The sequence below is a fragment of the Pseudorca crassidens genome, chromosome 20 (assembly GCF_039906515.1).
Source record: "Pseudorca crassidens isolate mPseCra1 chromosome 20, mPseCra1.hap1, whole genome shotgun sequence".
Classification (NCBI taxonomy): Eukaryota; Metazoa; Chordata; class Mammalia; order Artiodactyla; family Delphinidae; genus Pseudorca; species Pseudorca crassidens.
Genome location: NC_090315.1, coordinates 16,564,037 through 16,581,942, shown reverse-complemented (window position 1 = coordinate 16,581,942; position 17,906 = coordinate 16,564,037). Strand labels below are relative to the sequence as shown.

The 17,906-nt window shown below is 36.2% G+C and overlaps 1 protein-coding gene across 5 annotated transcripts in view; it reads left to right on the top strand.

Annotated features, from left to right (window-relative positions):
* ZNF461 (zinc finger protein 461) overlaps positions 1-14,164 on the top strand; it is a 39,920-nt gene extending 25,756 nt beyond the window's left edge. For 2 of the 5 annotated variants that reach the window (XM_067720156.1, XM_067720155.1), the window contains exon 4: positions 10,983-14,163. In XM_067720156.1, coding sequence (XP_067576257.1) covers positions 10,983-12,691 — 1,709 coding nt within the window. In that variant the 3' untranslated portion in view covers positions 12,692-14,163. Of the gene's footprint in view, positions 1-10,982 lie in introns of all 5 variants that reach the window. The other 3 variants (XM_067720154.1, XM_067720153.1, XM_067720157.1) reach the window with 2 other exon arrangements.
* Positions 14,165-17,906: the final 3,742 nt, after the last annotated feature.

The following is a 17,906-nucleotide window of genomic DNA, read 5'->3' as shown; positions in this document are numbered from 1 at the left end:
TGAGGAGATGGAGATGGTAGAGGGATGATTAGAAAGGAAGGAGTAGGACCCTAGGAAAGTATAGGGTCCTGAAGGCTAAGAGCAGGTTCATTCCACAAGTTAGAGCAGGGATCCCCAACCCCTGGGCTGCGGGGGTTGAGCTCTGTTGATTGCATCTTTTGATGGACCGGTACTGGTCCACGGCCTGTTAGGAACCAGGCTGCACAGCAGGAGGTGAGCAGCGGGAGAGTGAGCAAAGCTTCATCTGCCGCTCCCCATTGCTTGCATTACTGCCTGAACCATCCCCCACCGCCCCCGGGGAAAAATAGTCTTCCACAAAATCAGTCTCTGGTGCCAAGAAGTTTGGGGACCGCTGAATTAGAGGTCTTTGATGATGTCTGTAACTCATAGTACTCCAGAGCTATGAAAAGAGTATATTTCTGTTGTTTTAAGCTACCTAGTTTGTGGTACACTGTTACATTGACTCTAAGAAACTAATACAGAGGTGAAACATGGAAAAATGATATATACTTTCCTAAATGTTTTGCTTTCATGTAAGATGTTATTCTTTTTACTAATTTTTGATACCTGGCCAGGCCTTTCCTTTTGCATGTATGGTGTGGTGATTTCTTTTTAAAAGTCTTTTACCTTGAAATAGTTATAGATTCACAGGAGGTTGCAAAGAAATGTACAGGGAAGTTCCATGTACCCTTCCTCCAGCCTCTCCCAGTGTTAACATCTTACACAACTATAGTACAATATCATACTGAAAAATTGACATTGGTATAATCCATAGAAGTTACTCAGATTTCACTACTTATATACACACTTATTTGTATGTGTGTTTCTGTGCGTATGTATAGCTCTGTGTAGTTTTATCACATATAGCCTTGTATCACCATTCCAACAATCGAAATAGATAGTACCATCACCACAAGACTCCCTCCTATTATCTCTTTATAGCTACACCCATCCCTTTCTCCCTTATTCCTAAATCTTGGTAACCATTAATCTATTCTACATCTATATAACTATGTTATTTCATGAAGTTACATAAATGGAATCCTGAAGTATGTATCCTTTTGAGATTGGTTTTTTTCTTATATATATATATACATACATATATATATGTATAACATGAATGTAAGGAATATATATATATACACACATATGTGTGTATATATATATATGTGTGTGTGTGTTCGTTACATTCATGTAGAAGTTTGTACTTGAAAATAAGTCTGGGATAAAGCTCAAGTATGCAATTTCTGGGTCGTAAGGTAAGCTCATTTTTAGTTTTGAAAGGAACTGCCAAACACTAGCAGTGTATGAATGATGCATTTCACTGAATCCTAGTTAGCACTTGGTGTTATCAGTTTTTCATTTTAACCATTCTGATAGGTGGGTAATGATATTTCATTATAGTTTTTATTTGAATTTCCTTAATAGAAAATCATGTTTATTTGCCATCTGTGTATCCTCTTCAGTGAATGTCTGTTCATGTCTTTTGCCCATTTTATGATTTGATTGTTTGGGTTTTTTTGCTGTTGAGTTTTCAAAGTTCTTTATGTATTCTTTTGGGTTGGCCAAACAGTTCGGTTTTTTCTGTAAGATGGTTCTAGTGCACTTAGTTGTCTTTAACTTCATTCAAAACAGTTTTGTTAGATTGTATTGTGATACCTGTCATATCAGAGTACATTTTTTAAAAAAATCAAAATTGGTGAATTTTTGTGTAGCTATTTTGATACTGAAGATGGAAGAAAAGAAGCAACATTTTCGGCATATTATGCCTTATTATTTCCAGAAAAGTAAAAACACAGCTGAAATGCAAAAATAGGTTTGTGCAGTGTATAGAGAAGGTGCTGTGACTGATCGAACATGACAAAAGTGGTTTGCGAAGTTTCGTGCTGGAGATTTCACACTGGATGATGCTCCACAGTCGGGTAGATCAGTTAAAATTGATAGCAATCAAATCGAGACATTAATTGAGAACAATCAATGTTACACCGCATGGGAGATAGCCGACATATTCAAAATATCCAAATCAAGCGTTGAAAATCATTTGCACCAGCTTGGTATGTTAATCATTTTGATATTTGGGTTCCACATAGCGAAAAAAACCTTCTTGACCGTATTTCCGCATGCGATTCTCTACTTAAACGTAATGAAAACGTTCTGTTTTTAAAACAAATTGTGTCGGGCAATGGAAAATATATACTGTACAATAATGTGGAATGGAAGAGATCATGAGGCAAGCAGAGTGAACCACCAAAGGCTGGTCTTTATCCAAAAAGGTGATGTTGTGTATATGGTGGGATTGGAAGGGAGTCCTCTATTATGAGCTCCTTCCGGAAAACCAAACGATTAATTCCAACAAGTGCTGCTCCCAATTAGACCAACTGAAAGCATCACTCAATGAAAACCGTCTGGAATTAGTCAACAGAAAACGTATAATCTTTCATCAGGATAACGCAAGACTGCATGTTTCTTTTCTTTTTTTTTTTTTGCGGTACGCGGGCCTCTCACTGCTGTGGCCTCTCCCGTTGCGGAGCACAGGCTCCAGACGCGCAGGTTCAGCGGCCATGGCTCACGGGCCCAGCCGCTCCGCGGCATGTGGGATCTTCCCGGACCGGGGCATGAACCCGTGTCCCCTGCATCAGCAGGCGGACTCTCAACCACTGCGCCATCAGGGAAGCCCTGCACGTTTCTTTGATGAGCAGACAAAAACTGTTACAGCTTGGCTGGGAAGTTCTGATTCATCCACCGTATTCACCAGACATTGCACCTTCGGATTTCCATTGATTTCAGTCTTTACAAAATTCCCTTAATGGAAAAATTTCAATGCCTGGAAGACTGTAAAAGGTACTTGGAACAGTTCTTTGCTCAAAAAGATAAAAAGTTTTGGGAAGATGGAATTAGGAAGTTGCCTGAAAATGGCAGAAGGTAGTGGAAGAAAACGGTGAATACGTTGTTCAATAAAGTTCTTGATGAAAATGAAAACTGTGTCTTTTATTTTTACTTAAAAACCTAAGGAACTTTTTGGCCAACCCAATAGATAGGCCTTTGTTGGATATGTGACTTAAAGAAATAATTTCTCCAAGTCTATAATTTGTGTTTTAATCCTTTTAACATTGTCTTTTGCAGAGAAAAGTTTAATTTTGATGAAGTCTAGCCTTTATTCATCTTTTAAATCTTATGAATTGTTAGGGGGTTTTGTTGTTGTTTTTTTGTTTGGTTTTGTTTTTTGGTGTTAAGTCTAAGAACACCACCTAGTCCTAGGTCCTAAAGGTTTTCTATGTTTTTTTCTAGAACTTTTATAGTTTTACATTTTCCATTTAAATCTGTAATCCGTTTTGAGTACCTTTTTGTAGAAGATGTGAGACTTCAGGTCAAGGTTTAACTCTTTACCTATGGATGTCTAGTTCTCCATCACCATTTTTTTCAACAAGTTATCCGTCCTCCATTGAGTTGCTTTTTCACCGTTATCAGAAATTAGTTGAGCACATTTGTGTGGCTCCATTTCTGAGATCTATGTTCTGTACCATTGATCTTTGTAACTACTCCTCTGCTAGTACCATACTTTTGATTACAGCAGTTATATAGTAAGCCTTAATATTGGAAAGAGTGATTCTTCCCACTATACTATTTTCCAAAAAAAATTTTGGCTATCCTTGGGGCCTTTTTCTTTGCATATAAATTTTAGAATAAGCTTGTATCTATGTACAAAAAAACTTGCTGAGATTTAAATAGGAATTATGTTAAACCTATAGATGAAATTAGAGAATTAACATCTTTACTCTGTTGAGTCTTCCAATCCATGAACACAGCATTTCTCCAAGATTTTTTCCTTTGATTTCTTTTATTAGCATTTTATAATTTTCATCATATATTTTCTGTACATGTTTTGTTAATTTTTTACCTAAGTATTTCTTTATTTTAATCTTGGAGCATTTGTAAGTGGTATTGCATTTTTATTTTGGTTTCTATTTGGTCATTGTCAGTGTACAGAAATTCGGCCAATTTTGTATGTTAATCTTGTATTCTATGACATTACTCAATGCACTTATTAGTACTAGTTAGTACTAATACTAACTAGTACTAATTTTTCCTTGTAGATTCATTCTTGTAGACAATCATATAATCTGCAGAGTCTTTTTTTTTTTCCTTTTCCAACCTATGCCCTTTCTTTTTCTTGCCTTTTTGTTAGCTAGAAATATGTTCTGTGTTGGATAAGAGTGGTAATAGTGGACATCCTTGCCTCTTTTCTTAATTTTAGAGAGAAAGCATTCAGGGGTAAGGTCTTTTGCCATTAAGTATGATGTTAGCAGTAGATTTTTTGTATATGATGTTTATGAGGTTGAGGAAGGTCCCCTCTCTTTTTAATGCCCTGAGCTTTTTTTTTTAATGAATGTTAATATGATCATGTGATTTTTCTTCTTAGTTTTTGGTATGATGGATTACATTGATTTTTGAATGCAGAACCAGCCTTTCACACCTGTAAAAATTCCACTTAGTCATGATATATTATTCCTTTTATTCACTTCTGAATTTGATTGGTAAAATTTAATTCAGGATTTTTTCATCTAAGTTTATGGGAGATACTGGCCTGTAGTTTTCTCTTTGTGTGTGTGTGTGTGTGTGTGTGTGTGTGTGCGTGCGTGCACACATGTGCGTGTGCATGCTGCCTTTGCCTGCTTTTGGTATAAGAATAATAATGGCCTCATAAAGTAAGTTGGGAAGTGTTCCCTTTTCATCCTTTCGTGGAAGAAATTGAGGTGAATGTTTGGTAAAATTTACCAGTGAAACCATCTGGACCTGAATATTTCTTTTTCAGGATCTATTTTAAATTATAAATTCCATTTCTATAATAGTTATAGGACTATTCAGATTACCTACTTCATCTTGGCTGAGTTTTGGTAGTTTGTGATTTTCAAGGAATTGGTATATTTCTTCTAAGTCAAAATTATGAGTGTAAAGTTATATGTGGTGTTCTTAGTATCATTATGATGGATTATCTATATATAATTATATATATATATATATCCATGTATATAAAGGATATACATGTCCTTATAATCCTTCAAAAATTTTTTTTCTTTGAGACTTGTAATTTCACCCATAGATTATTTAGAAGTGTGTTATTTGGAGGTGTTTGGAGATTTTCTTGTTGTCTTTCTTTTATAATTTGATTTTATTATGGTCTCATGTGAAAATTAGAGGGAGCTGTCTACAGGAGTCTTCCCTCACTTCTGACATCAATTGCAATTTCAATGGTTTCTGAGACCACCCTTGTGTTTGATAATTCACTAAAAGGACTCATAGAACTCACTGAAAGCTATCATCCTCACAGTTACAGTTTATTACAGCAAAAGGATACAGATTAAAATTAGCCAAAGGAAGAAGTACATAGGGCAGAGCCTAGGAGAGTGCCAAGTGTGGAGCTACCCATTGTCCTCTCCCAGTGGAGTCATGGACAGTGCTAACTTTTCCCATCAACTATGTGTAACAATATGCATTTGGGCATATTGCCAAATAGAGAAACTCACCTGAGCCTTACTGTCCAGAATTTGTATTGGGGCTCCTTGTTGGCTACCCATGTGGCTGACCTTTAGTTTCCAGCCCCTCAGAAGGTAAAGCTGATACCTTTAGTCTCGATTCTTTTTGGAGGAAAATTGTTGCCATATATCTCAAACCTTCCATTATAACCTTGTATCTCTTTTCCTCTTTATTTTTCTATAGCATTTTTTCCCATCTGACTTACTAATTCATTTACTAATCATTTATTAGATGTTATCCCAGTAGAATGTAACTCTATAAGAGGATGCATTTGTTTGTAATGATATTTCCCTTTTCATTCCTAAGATTGGTTATTTGTACCTTTTCTCTCTTTTATGAAATAAAAATTTATTTTGGATTAATTTTAAACTTATGGAAGAGGTGCAAAATAACCTAAAAAAACTCCCATATGCTGTTCACCTAGATTCACCAGCTGGTAATATTTTTGTCATATTTTCCTTATTATTTCATTTAAGTCTCTTTACCCTAAATAGTTATCTTCCCTAAGAGCAAGGATATTCTCTTACATTTCATAAATTCAGGAAATTTTACATTTATCTAAATCTATTATCTCATTTATTGTCTGTATTATATTCCACTAATTTTCCAAATATTGTCCTTTTCACTTGACTCAGGATCTCACATTACATTTCTCTTTACTTTAATCTGAAAAGTTCCTCAGCCTTTCTTTGGATTTTATGGCTGGTATTTTTGAAGAATACTGGCCACTTTTATAGAATGTCCTTCAATTAGAGAATATTTGTAGGTTCTTCCAGATTAAACTCAGGCTATACATTTTTGGTAGGATTATTGCATTGGTGGCCTATCTTTCTCAGTGTATTATTTACGGAGGCACATAATGTCATTCTGTCCCATTATTAGTGTTGTTACCTTTGATCACTTGGTTTGGATGGTGTTTGCCAGGTTACTCCATTGTATTTTTTTTCTTTGTAATTAACATTTAATCTGTAAGGTAGTCTATTTTTCTTGGCCAGTCTTGCCAGAAATCCTATTATATATTTGTTTCTGTTTTATTTATTCTGCCTATCTTTGTTTTTTACTTTATTCTACTTTTTGAGGTCTCAGTTTGCTATTCTTCTTCTAACTTCTTGAAATAGATGTTTAGGTGATTGACTTTAAGAATTTCTTTTTTCTATTTGCATTTAAGGCCATAGATTTTCCTCTAAATGTGGCTTTAGTTGCATCCTACACGTTTTGGTAAGAGGGGACCTTATAGAGCATTATATTTTTTTCCTAAATGTGATGGGAAACTATTAGAGGCATTTGAGAGCAAAAGTTGTGTGTTGTCACTAAGATATGATGTGTTTAGTGGAACAAGAAAGAGAACAGGAGACCAATTTGAGAGTTACTGCAGTAGTATAACAATGGTAGCTTAGACTGTAATAGAAGTGGTGCTGATAAATGATTATGTCATTATATATATATTAAAGAACAAGTTGACCATGCTTGCTAATAGACTGTAAGTTGAGTAAGAAGAAAAAAACTAGGCTTTTGGCTTAACCTATTGGTAAAAGATGGTTGCATTTACTAAGATGGGTTAAGCTGGAGTATGAATGAATCTAAAAAAGGGATTTGCAAGTTCTCTTTGGACATGTTATGGTTGAGGTACTTATTATATATTTACATGAAGATTTCAACTAGGCAGTTAGGTGATAAATATGGAGCTTAGGGGTAAGATAAAAGCTAGAAGTATAGACATCAAAGGACACAATAAAGTGAAAATGCAACCTATGGAATAGGAAAAAATATTTTGTAAGTCACGTATCTGATAAGGGGTTAATATCCAGAATATATAAAGAACTCCTACCAAAAACGAGAAAAACAAACAACTCAATTTTAAAAATGAGAAAAGGATTTGAATAGATATTTCTTCAAAAAAGATATGTAAATGACCAGCAAACACATGAAACTATGCTCAACATCACTAGCCACTGGGGAAATGCAAATCCAAACCACAGTGAAATATCACCTCACACCCATTAGGATGGTTACAGTCAAAAAACAAGTATAACAAGTATTGGTGAGGCAGTGGAGAAACTGAAACCCTTGTGCTGGTGGGAGTGTAACATAGTTCAGCCACTGTGGGAAAAGAGTATGGTGGTTCCTCAAAAAATTATAACTAGAATTACCAACTTAAACAGATACTTGTACACACATGTTCTTAGCAACATTACATACAGTAGCCAAAAGGTGGAAGCAATCTAGGTTTCATCAACAAACAAATGAAGAAACAAAATGTGGTGTGGTGGTCGTGTGTGTGTGTGTGTGTGTGTGTGTGTGTGTGTAATCCTGACACAGGCTGCAACATGAATGAACCTTGAGGACATTATGCTAAGTGAAATAAGTCAGTCACATTCAGAAAAACAACAAATACTGTATGACTCCAGTGATATGAGGTATCTAGAGTAGTCAAATCCATAGAAACAGAAAGTAGAATGGTGGTTGCCAGGAACTGGAAGAGGAAAGAATGGGGAGTTATTAATGGGTACAGAGTTTCAGTTCTGCAAGGTGAAAAAGTTCTGGAGATTCGTTGCACAACAGTATGCACATAATTAACACTACTGCACTAAACACTTAAAAGTGGTAAGATAGTAAATTTTATGTTATGTGTATTTTATCATAATTAAAAAAATTTTTTTAGAGGTATAAATTTAAGACTTAGCATTATATTATTGGTATTTAAGCCAGACTGCTATTAAGGGAAAGAGTGTAGATTGAGGGCTGGCCAGAGCCTGAGTTCTGGGACATTCCAACATTTAGAGGTCAGGAAGTGGAGGAGAATTCATTAAGGGGAACTGAATATAAGTAGAGAGGTAGGAGGATAACCAGGAGAATATGGTATACAGGAAGCAAAGGGATTGATCAGTTGTGTCAGATGCTACTAATGAGTCAAATAGAGTGTTGACTGGCATTTGAGCACTGATTTTGGTAAAGTAATTTTGTTAGTTACTTTAGCTAGAAATGTTTCAACAGAGCTATGGGAGTTGAAATATTTATTGGAGTGGATTACAGAGAAAATGACTAACATACAAAGTCATTTGATATAACACAGAGTCAGGGAAAGGATGGTCTTTTCAGTAAGTGGTGCTGATATCTATTGAAAAATAAGAGTCTTGATTTCTACCTCACTTGATTTCTACCTCATAGTGATTTCTATAATCCACTAGGTGGATTATAGATCTAAATATGAAAGGTAAAATAGTAAAAGCTTCTGGAAGATTATATGAGTATATTTTTATGAACTTGGGATTAGACTATCTTAAAATTAAGAATTTCTTTTTATCAAAACATAGTATTAGGAGAGAGAAAGGGCCAGCCCCAGAGTGGGAAAAGATACTCGCATTATGTAGTTGGTTATATCCAGAATAAATTAAGAATTCCTACAAATCAAAAAGAAAAATACAACCCAGAAACTACCCAGATGTCCCTCAACTGGAGAATGGATAAACAAAATATGGTTATCTGTACAATAAAATATAACTCAGCCATAAAAAGAAATGAAGTACTGATATGTGCTACAGCATCACTGAACCTTGAAAACATACTGAGTGAGAACAGACACAAAAGGTCACATATTGTATGATTTCGTGTTTATGAAATTTCTTGACAATTTCAGAGACATAAAGCAGATTGGTTGTTGCTGGGGGCAGGGCAGAGAGGAGAATAGAACATGATCATGGGTGTGAGGTTTCTTTCTGGCATGATGAAAATATTCTGGAATTAGGGATCGGATGGTTGCACAACCGTGGGAATGTACTATAAGTTACTGAATTGTATGCTTCAAAATGGTTAAAATGGTGGATTTTGTATGTATTTTATTGCCCCAAAAATTAATAAAAATGGACAAAACACCTGCATAGGCAATTTATTAAAGAAGATATCCAGTTGGCCAATAAACATATGGCAAAGTATTCAGCCTGCAAAATTACAAATTAAACCACAATCCAATATCACAACACATCTGCCAGGATGCTTAAAAGAAGATTGACAATTACAAGTGTTGCTGAGGATATGAAGAACAGGAACTCTTTTAGAGTGTGATGGAATTGTAAATTAGAAAACTGTTGCATAGTGTCAACTGAAGCTGAACAAATGCATATCATCTGATGCAGTAATTTCACACCTAGAAGAAAGGAGTCCTGTTTCCACCAAAAGAAATGTGCATGGATGTTGATAGCAGTACTAACCATAATAGCCAACAACTGGAAACAACCCAAATGATCATCATTAGGAAAATGGAAAAATAAATTGCGTTAGCATAGAATGCTTTATGTAGCTGTTGGTCTCAAACAGTTCAATGGAAGGCTGTATTAGTTTGGATATAGGTTTGGCTGTATGTGACAGAGACCCCCAAATAATTGTAGTTTAAACTATTTAGAGGGTTAATCTTCTCTTTCATTAAAGTCCAGGCTGGAGTGGCAACTCTGTTCTGCAAAATCATCTGTGACAGACGTGACATCAAATGCACATTGCAGCTGGCTTTGCTGAGGAATCAGAAGAATAACAGATATAGGGTGTGGGCAAGCTTACTCTTAAAGTTCTCAGGACTTCCCTGGTGGTGCAGTGGTTAAGAATCCACCTGCCGATGCAGGGTACACGGGTTCGATCCCTGGTCTGGGAAGATCCCACATGCCGCAGAGCAGCTAAGCCCATGCACCACAGCTACTGAGCCTGCGCTCTAGAGCCCGCGAGCCACAACTGCTGAGCCCGCATTCCACAACTACTGAAGCCCACACACCTAGAGCCTGTGCTCTGCAACAAGAGAAGCCACCGAAATGAGAAGTCTGTGCACTGCAACAAAGAGTAGGCCCTGCTCACCACAACTAGAAAAAGCCCATGGCAGTAACGAAGACCAAGGCAGTCAAAAATAAATAAATAAAAATTTTTTAAAATTAAAAAACTTCTCAGAAGCTACTACATAATACTTCTGCATTTCTTTTGGCAGAATCCAGTTACATGGCATATTCTGCTGCAAAGGGTCCTGGGAAGTGCAATGTTTATATTGGGCAGCCTGTTCTCAACTAAAAACCAAGGGTTCAATCAGTGTACAAAAGGGGAATAATAGATGTTTGGGGACAACGAGCAGATATCACATAATCCTTTGGCCTGGTGGAGAGTGTTAAAATATACAGACTCTCGTAGACTCTGATTCAGGTGATCTAGAATGTTTTGTAAACATCCATAATTGCAACAAATTCCCAAGGCGATTCTGATGTGGATCAAAATTTCAGAACCACTGACTTGACTTGTTAATTAACTCCCTCACTTTTCTTTCATGAGCTTTCATTTCTTTGCATTCTCCTTACTCTATTTTCATTCAATTGCATGATGGTATTTATTTTCAATTCTCTCTCTTTTATACCAGAGGTATTTCAATTCTCTTGTAACACAAAACTAGCAATTAAAATGTGTTTCTTATCTTTCAGACTTGGTGTCCAAGTGTGAGGCCAAGAAGTTATCTCCAAAAAGAAACATTTATGAGACAGAATCATCCCAATGGGCTATCATGGGACCATTTAAAAGCCATAGTCCTGAGAAATCCATTTTCAGAGATATTTGGGCATGCAAAAGTCAGTTTGAGAGACAACAGGGAAAACAGAAGGGCTATTTCAGGCAGTTTATTATCAACCATGAATGCATGCCCATTTTTAGCCAACATATTTTGTTCACTCAGGAATTTTATAATAGACAGAAAATCTTTGAATGTAAAGAATGTAGAAAAAACTTCAGTTACAATTTATTCTTTAGTCCTCACAAAACTCATTCTAAAGAAAAACTTTCTGAATGTAAGGTATGTGCAGAAACTGTTGATACATCATACCTTACTAAACAACAGAGAATTCAAAATAGTAACAAGTGCAATGAATGTAAGGAATGTTGGAAGTCCTTTATTCATTGCTCACAACTTAAACAACATTTGAGAATTCATAAAGGTGAAAAACACTATGAATGTAAAGAATGTGGCAAGGCCTTTTATTATGGCTCAGAACTTATTCTACATCAGAGAATTCACACTGGTGAGAAACCCAATGAATGTAAGGAATGTGGGAAGGCCTTTATGCAGCTATCACAATTTACTCAACATCAGAGACTTCATACTGGTGAAAAACCCTATGAATATAAGCAATGTGGGAAGGCTTTTATTTGTGGCTTTCAATTTATTGAACATCTGCACCTCCATACTGGTGAGAAACCCTTTGAATATAAAGAATGTGGAAAGACTTTCAGGCATCAATCATCCCCTACCGTAAGTCAGAGACTTCATAGTCATGAGAAACCCTATGAGTGTAAAGAATGTGGGAAGACCTTTAATTATGGCTCAGAACTTATTCTACATCAGAGAATTCACACTGGTGAGAAACCTTATGAATGTAAGGAATGTGGGAAGGCATTTAGGCAGCGATCACAGCTTACTCAACATCAGAGACTTCATACTGGTGAAAAACCCTATGAGTGTAAGCAATGTGGGAAGGCTTTTATTCGTGGCTTTCAACTTACTGAACATCTGCGACTCCATACTGGTGAGAAACCCTATGAATGTAAAGAATGTGGAAAGACTTTCAGACATCGATCACACCTTACAATACACCAGAGAATTCACACTGGTGAGAAACCCTATGAATGTAGAGAATGTGGAAAGGCCTTTAGCTATCACTCAAGCTTCTCTCACCATCAGAAAATTCATTCCGGCAAAAAACCTTATGAATGTAGTGAATGTGGGAAGGCCTTTTGTGATGGCTTACAACTTACTGTACATTGGAGGATTCATACTGGTGAGAAACCCTATGAGTGTAAGGAATGTGGGAAGGCTTTTAGGCAGTGCTCACACCTCAAAAGACATCAGAGAATTCACACTGGTGAGAAACGTCATGAATGTATATGTGGTAAGGCCTTTAGGCTTCATTCACACCTTATTCAACATCAGAGAATTCATACTGGTGAGAAGCCGTTTGAATGTAAGGAATGTGGAAAGACCTTTAGCTATCATTCAAGCTTCTCACACCATCAGAGAATTCATTCTGGGAAGAAACCATATGAATGTGGGAAGGCCATTAACCATGGCTTACAATTTAATGTACATCAGACACTTCATACTGTTGAGACTTCAGTAAGTTTTCCTCTCTCCCCATCCTAGTCTAGTATCATGAAATTATTTTGGGGGATATACTTTTTTCTTCTTTAAGGAAAATGTTGGTAAAATACTGGGTTTCATTAGTATTAATTTATTTTAGTAATCTTTGAACTCTTTTTTTTTTCAAGTGGGAAAATGGAAAAGTTATTAAAAGGAAAAAATTGCTCTGGTATCAGTGCTATTTCTGAATTATTGTAATGATCAATACTGGAAATAAATTTTATAAAACTATTTGTTTTCACTGAAACCAGTGAAGTGGGGCAGAAATAAAATGAAAACAATTTCTTCCCCTCCCACAAATCCCTGAAATAACCAATATGTATGTGTGTTGCTTCTTTCTTCGTGCTCGAACATATCTGCACATATGAAGGCTTTGTTGCATGTCTGTGAAAGGATTTACCCCCTATAGTGACATATTTCGTGGCATTTTGCCCTTTACACTTAAATAATCATGGACATTTTCCCAGGCCAATACTGTAAATCTGACTCATTCTTTCTAAAGTTTCAGAATATTTCTACTATGGGATGTGTGCCAGTATTTTGAGCCATTCCCTACTGTAGACATTCAAATTGTTTCTACTTCTTTTTCACCAGAAATGATGGTGCAATAAACATTCTTAGATTGTCATTCTTATGTTTCTATTGGTAGATTCCCAACCATGAAAGTGTGTGTCTGTTCTGTTGTTACATTAATTTTGTAGTTTAAAAAAATGGGAAATAAAAGCAGATACTATAAAAGTTCAAAAATTACCCAAAATAACGTGAAAATAAAATCTTCCCTAATATCTAGTCCTATAACCATCTGCTTTCCCTACACAGGGGTAAGTATAGCTGTCACTTCTTTTGTATTCTTCCAGGAATTAAATTTTAAAAATTCTTTGGACAAAAGTGGATTAATCATAATCCATGATTCATCATGTTCTAATCAGTCCACATTTTAGCCTACTTTTATTTAATTTTAATGTATTAGAGGGATTTATAAATACTGTACCAACTATTTACTGCCTTTCTGCTCCAAATTCTTCATTGCCTGCTCTGCAATATTGGAACTCTTCTCTCTTGTTTATAACATTATTTATTTGAGTCCTATCTTTTTATTTTTTTTTTTTGCGGTATGCGGGCCTCTCATTGTTGTGGCCTCTCCCGTTGCGGAGCACAGGCTCAGTGGCCAAGGCTCACAGGCCCAGCCGCTCCGCAGCATGTGGGATCTTCCCGGACCTGGGCACGAACCCGTGTCCCCTGCATCAGCAGGCGGACACTCAACCACTGCGCCACCAGGGAAGCCCTATCTTTCTTTTTTTACTTGATTAGACTAGCTAAAAGTTTTTCAACTTCATCTTTTCAAAGGAAAAGTTTTATTGATCTTTTCTATTGTCTTTCTAGTCTTTGTGTCATTTATATCTGCTCTAATGTTATCTTTTTTCCACCTGCAGATTTTGGCCTTCATTCTTCTTTTTTCTAGTTTCTTAAGGCATTAAGTTAGGTAGTTTACTTAAGATCTTTGTTTTTTTTAAAAAAATATAGGCTTTTATCTCTATAAACTTCCCTCTTGAAACTGCATTTGCTTTAGCCCATCTGCTTTTGTATGTTTTGCTTCTATTTTCATTTTTCTCAAGATACTTTTTGATTTCCCTTTTGATTTCTGATCCATTGCTTGTTAAAGAGTGTGTTTAATTTTCATGTATTTGTGAATTTTCCAATTTTCCTCCTGTTAATGATTTTTATTTTCATAATATGGTGGTCAAAAGGATACTTGATATGATTTCAGTCTTCTTAAATGTGTTAAGACTTGTGCCATAACATATGATCTATCCTGGAGAATGTTCCGTGTGTGCTTGAGAAAAAATATGTATTCTGCTGCTGTTGGATGGAATGTTCTATGTATGTCCATTATATTCATTTGTTCTGTAGTGTTTTCTGTCTGGATGAACTATCCATTGTTGATAATGGGGTATTGAAGTTCCCTACTAATACTGTATTACTGTTTATTTCTCCGTTCAGTTCTGTTAATATTTGCCTTATATATTTAAGTGCCCAGATGTTTGGTACATCTATATTTACAATTATTATATCTTCTTTATGAATTGGCCACATCATAATAGTGACCTTTTTTATTCTCTGTGACAGATTCCAACTGAAAGTCTATTTTGTCTGATATAAGTATAGCCATCCCAGCTCTCTTTTGGTTACCATTTGCATAGGATATCTCTTTCCATCCTTTCACTTTCAGCCTTTGGATATCCTTAAAGTGAGTCTCTTGTTGGTAGCAAAAAGTTGGATCTCTTTTTCAATCCCTTCAACTACACTACTGATTGATCCAGCTACTCTACTATCTTTGGATTAAATAATTTATTTCATTTACATTTAAAGTAATTATTGATAGGTAAGGTCTTTTTATTGACATTTTGTTCATTGTTTTCATTTTTTGTGTGTCCCTTTTTTCCTTTCTTTGCTATCTTCCTTTATAATTTGATGCTTTTTTTTTTAAACATCTTTATTGGGGTATAATTGCTTTACAATGGTGTGCCAGCCTCTGCTTTACAACAAAGTGAATCAGTCACACACAAACACATGTTCCCATATGTCCTCCCTCCTGCGTCTCCCTCCCTCCCACCCTCCCCATCCCACCCCTCCAGGCTGTCACAAAGCACCAAGCCAATATCCCTGTGCCATGCGGCTGCTTCCCACTAGCTATCTACCTTACTACGTTTGTTAGTGTGTACATGTCCATGACCCTCTCTCGCCCAGTCACAGCTCACCCTTCCCCCTCCCCATAACCTCAAGTCCGCTCTCTAGGAGGTCTGCACCTCTATTCCTGCCTTACCCCTAGGTTCCTCATGACATCCTTTTTTTCTTAAATTCCATATATATGTGTTAGCATACGGTATTTGTCTTTTTCTTTCTGACTTACTTCACTCTGTATGACAGACTCTAGGTCTATCCACCTCATTACAAATAGCTCAATTTCGTTTCTTTTTATGGCTGAGTAATATTCCATTGTATATATGTGCCACATCTTCTTTATCCATTCATCCGATGATGGGCACTTAGGTTGTTTCCATCTCCGGGCTATTGTAAATAGAGCTGCAGTGAACATTTTGGTACATGACTCTTTTTGAATTTTGGTTTTCTCAGGGTATATGCCCAGTAGTGGGATTGCTGGGTCATATGGTAGTTCTATTTTTAGTTTTTTAAGGAACCTCCATACTGTTCTCCATAGTGGCTGAACCAATTCACATTCCCACCAGCAGTGCAAGAGTGTTCCCTTTTCTCCACACCCTCTCCAGCATTTATTGTTTCTAGATTTTTTGATGATGGCCATTCTGACTGGTGTGAGATGATATTTCATTGGAGTTTTGATTTGCATTTCTCTAATGATTAATGATGTTGAGCATTCTTTCATGTGTTTGTTGTCAGTCTGTATATCTTCTTTGGAGAAATGTCTATTTAGGTCTTCTGCCCATTTTTGGATTGGGTTGTTTGTTTTTTTGTTATTGAGCTGCATGAGCTGCTTGTAAATTTTGGAGATTAATCCTTTGTCGGTTGCTTCATTTGCAAATATTTTCTCCCATTCTGAGGGTTGTCTTTTGGTCTTGTTTATGGTTTCCTTTGCTGTGCAAAAGCTTTGAAGTTTCATTAGGTCCCATTTGTTTATTTTTGTTTTTATTTCCATTACTCTAGGAGGTGGGTCAGAAAGGATCTTGCTGTGATTTATGTCATAGAGTGTTCTGCCTATGTTTTCCTCTAAGAGTTTGATAGTTTCTGGCCTTACATTTAGGTCTTTAATCCATTTTGAGCTTATTTTTGTGTATGGTGTTAGGGAGTGATCTAATCTCATACTTTTACATGTACCTGTCCAGTTTTCCCAGCACCACTTATTGAAGAGGCTGTCCTTTCTCCACTGTACATTCCTGCCACCTTTATCAAAGATAAGGTGTCCATATGTGCGTGGGGTTATCTCTGGGCTTTCTATCCTGTTCCATTGATCTGTCTTTCTGTTTTTGTGCCAGTACCATACTGTCTTGATAACTGTAGCTTTGTAGTATAGTCTGAAGTCAGGGAGCCTGATTCTTCCAGTTCCTTTTTTCATTCTCAAGATTGCTTTGGCTATTCGGGGTCTTTTGTGTTTCCATACAAATTGCAAAATTTTTTGTTCTAGTTCTGTGAAAAATGCCAGTGGTAGTTTGATAGGGATTGCATTGAATCTATAGATTGCTTTGGGTAGTAGAGTCATTTTCACAATGTTGATTCTTCCAATCCAAGAACATGGTATATCTCTCCATCTATTTGTATCATCTTTATTTCTTTCATCAGTGTCTTATAATTTTCTGCATACAGGTCTTTTGTCTCCTTAGGTAGGTTTATTCCTAGGTATTTTATTCTTTTTGTTGCAATGGTAAATGGGAGTGTTTTCTTAATTTCACTTTCAGATTTTTCATGATTAGTGTATAGGAATACAAGAGATTTCTGTGCATTAATTTTGTATCCTGCTACTTTACCAAATTCATTGATTAGTTCTAGTAGTTTTCTGGTAGCATCTTTAGGATTCTCTATGTATAGTATCATGTCATCTGCAAACAGTGACAGCTTTACTTCTTTTCCAATTTGGATTACTTTTATTTCTTTTTCTTCTCTGATTGCTGTGGCTAAAACTATGTTGAATAATAGTGGTGAGAGTGGGCAACCTTGTCTTTTTCCTGATCTTAGTGGAAATGGTTTCAGTTTTTCACCATTGAGGATGCTGTTGGCTGTGGGTTTGTCATATATGGCTTTTATTATGTTGAGGAAAGTTCCCTCTGTGCCTACTTTCTGCAGGGTTTTTATCATAAATGGGTGTTGAATTTTGTCGAAAGCTTTCTCTGCATATATTCAGATGATCATATGGTTGTTCTCCTTCAACTTGTTAATATGGTGTATCACGTTGATTGATTTGCGTATATTGAAGAATCCTTACATTCCTGGAATAAACCCCATTTGATCATAGTGTATGGTCTGTTTAATGTGCTGTTGGATTCTGTTTGCTAGTATTTTGTTGAGGATTTTTGCATCTATGTTCATCAGTGATATTGGCCTGTAGTTTTCTTTCTTTGTGACATGTTTGTCTGGTTTTGGTATCAGAGTGATGGTGGCCTCGTGGAATGAGTTTGGGAGTGTTCCTCCCTCTGCTATATTTTGGAAGAGTTTGAGAGGATAGGTGTTAGCTCTTCTCTAAATGTTT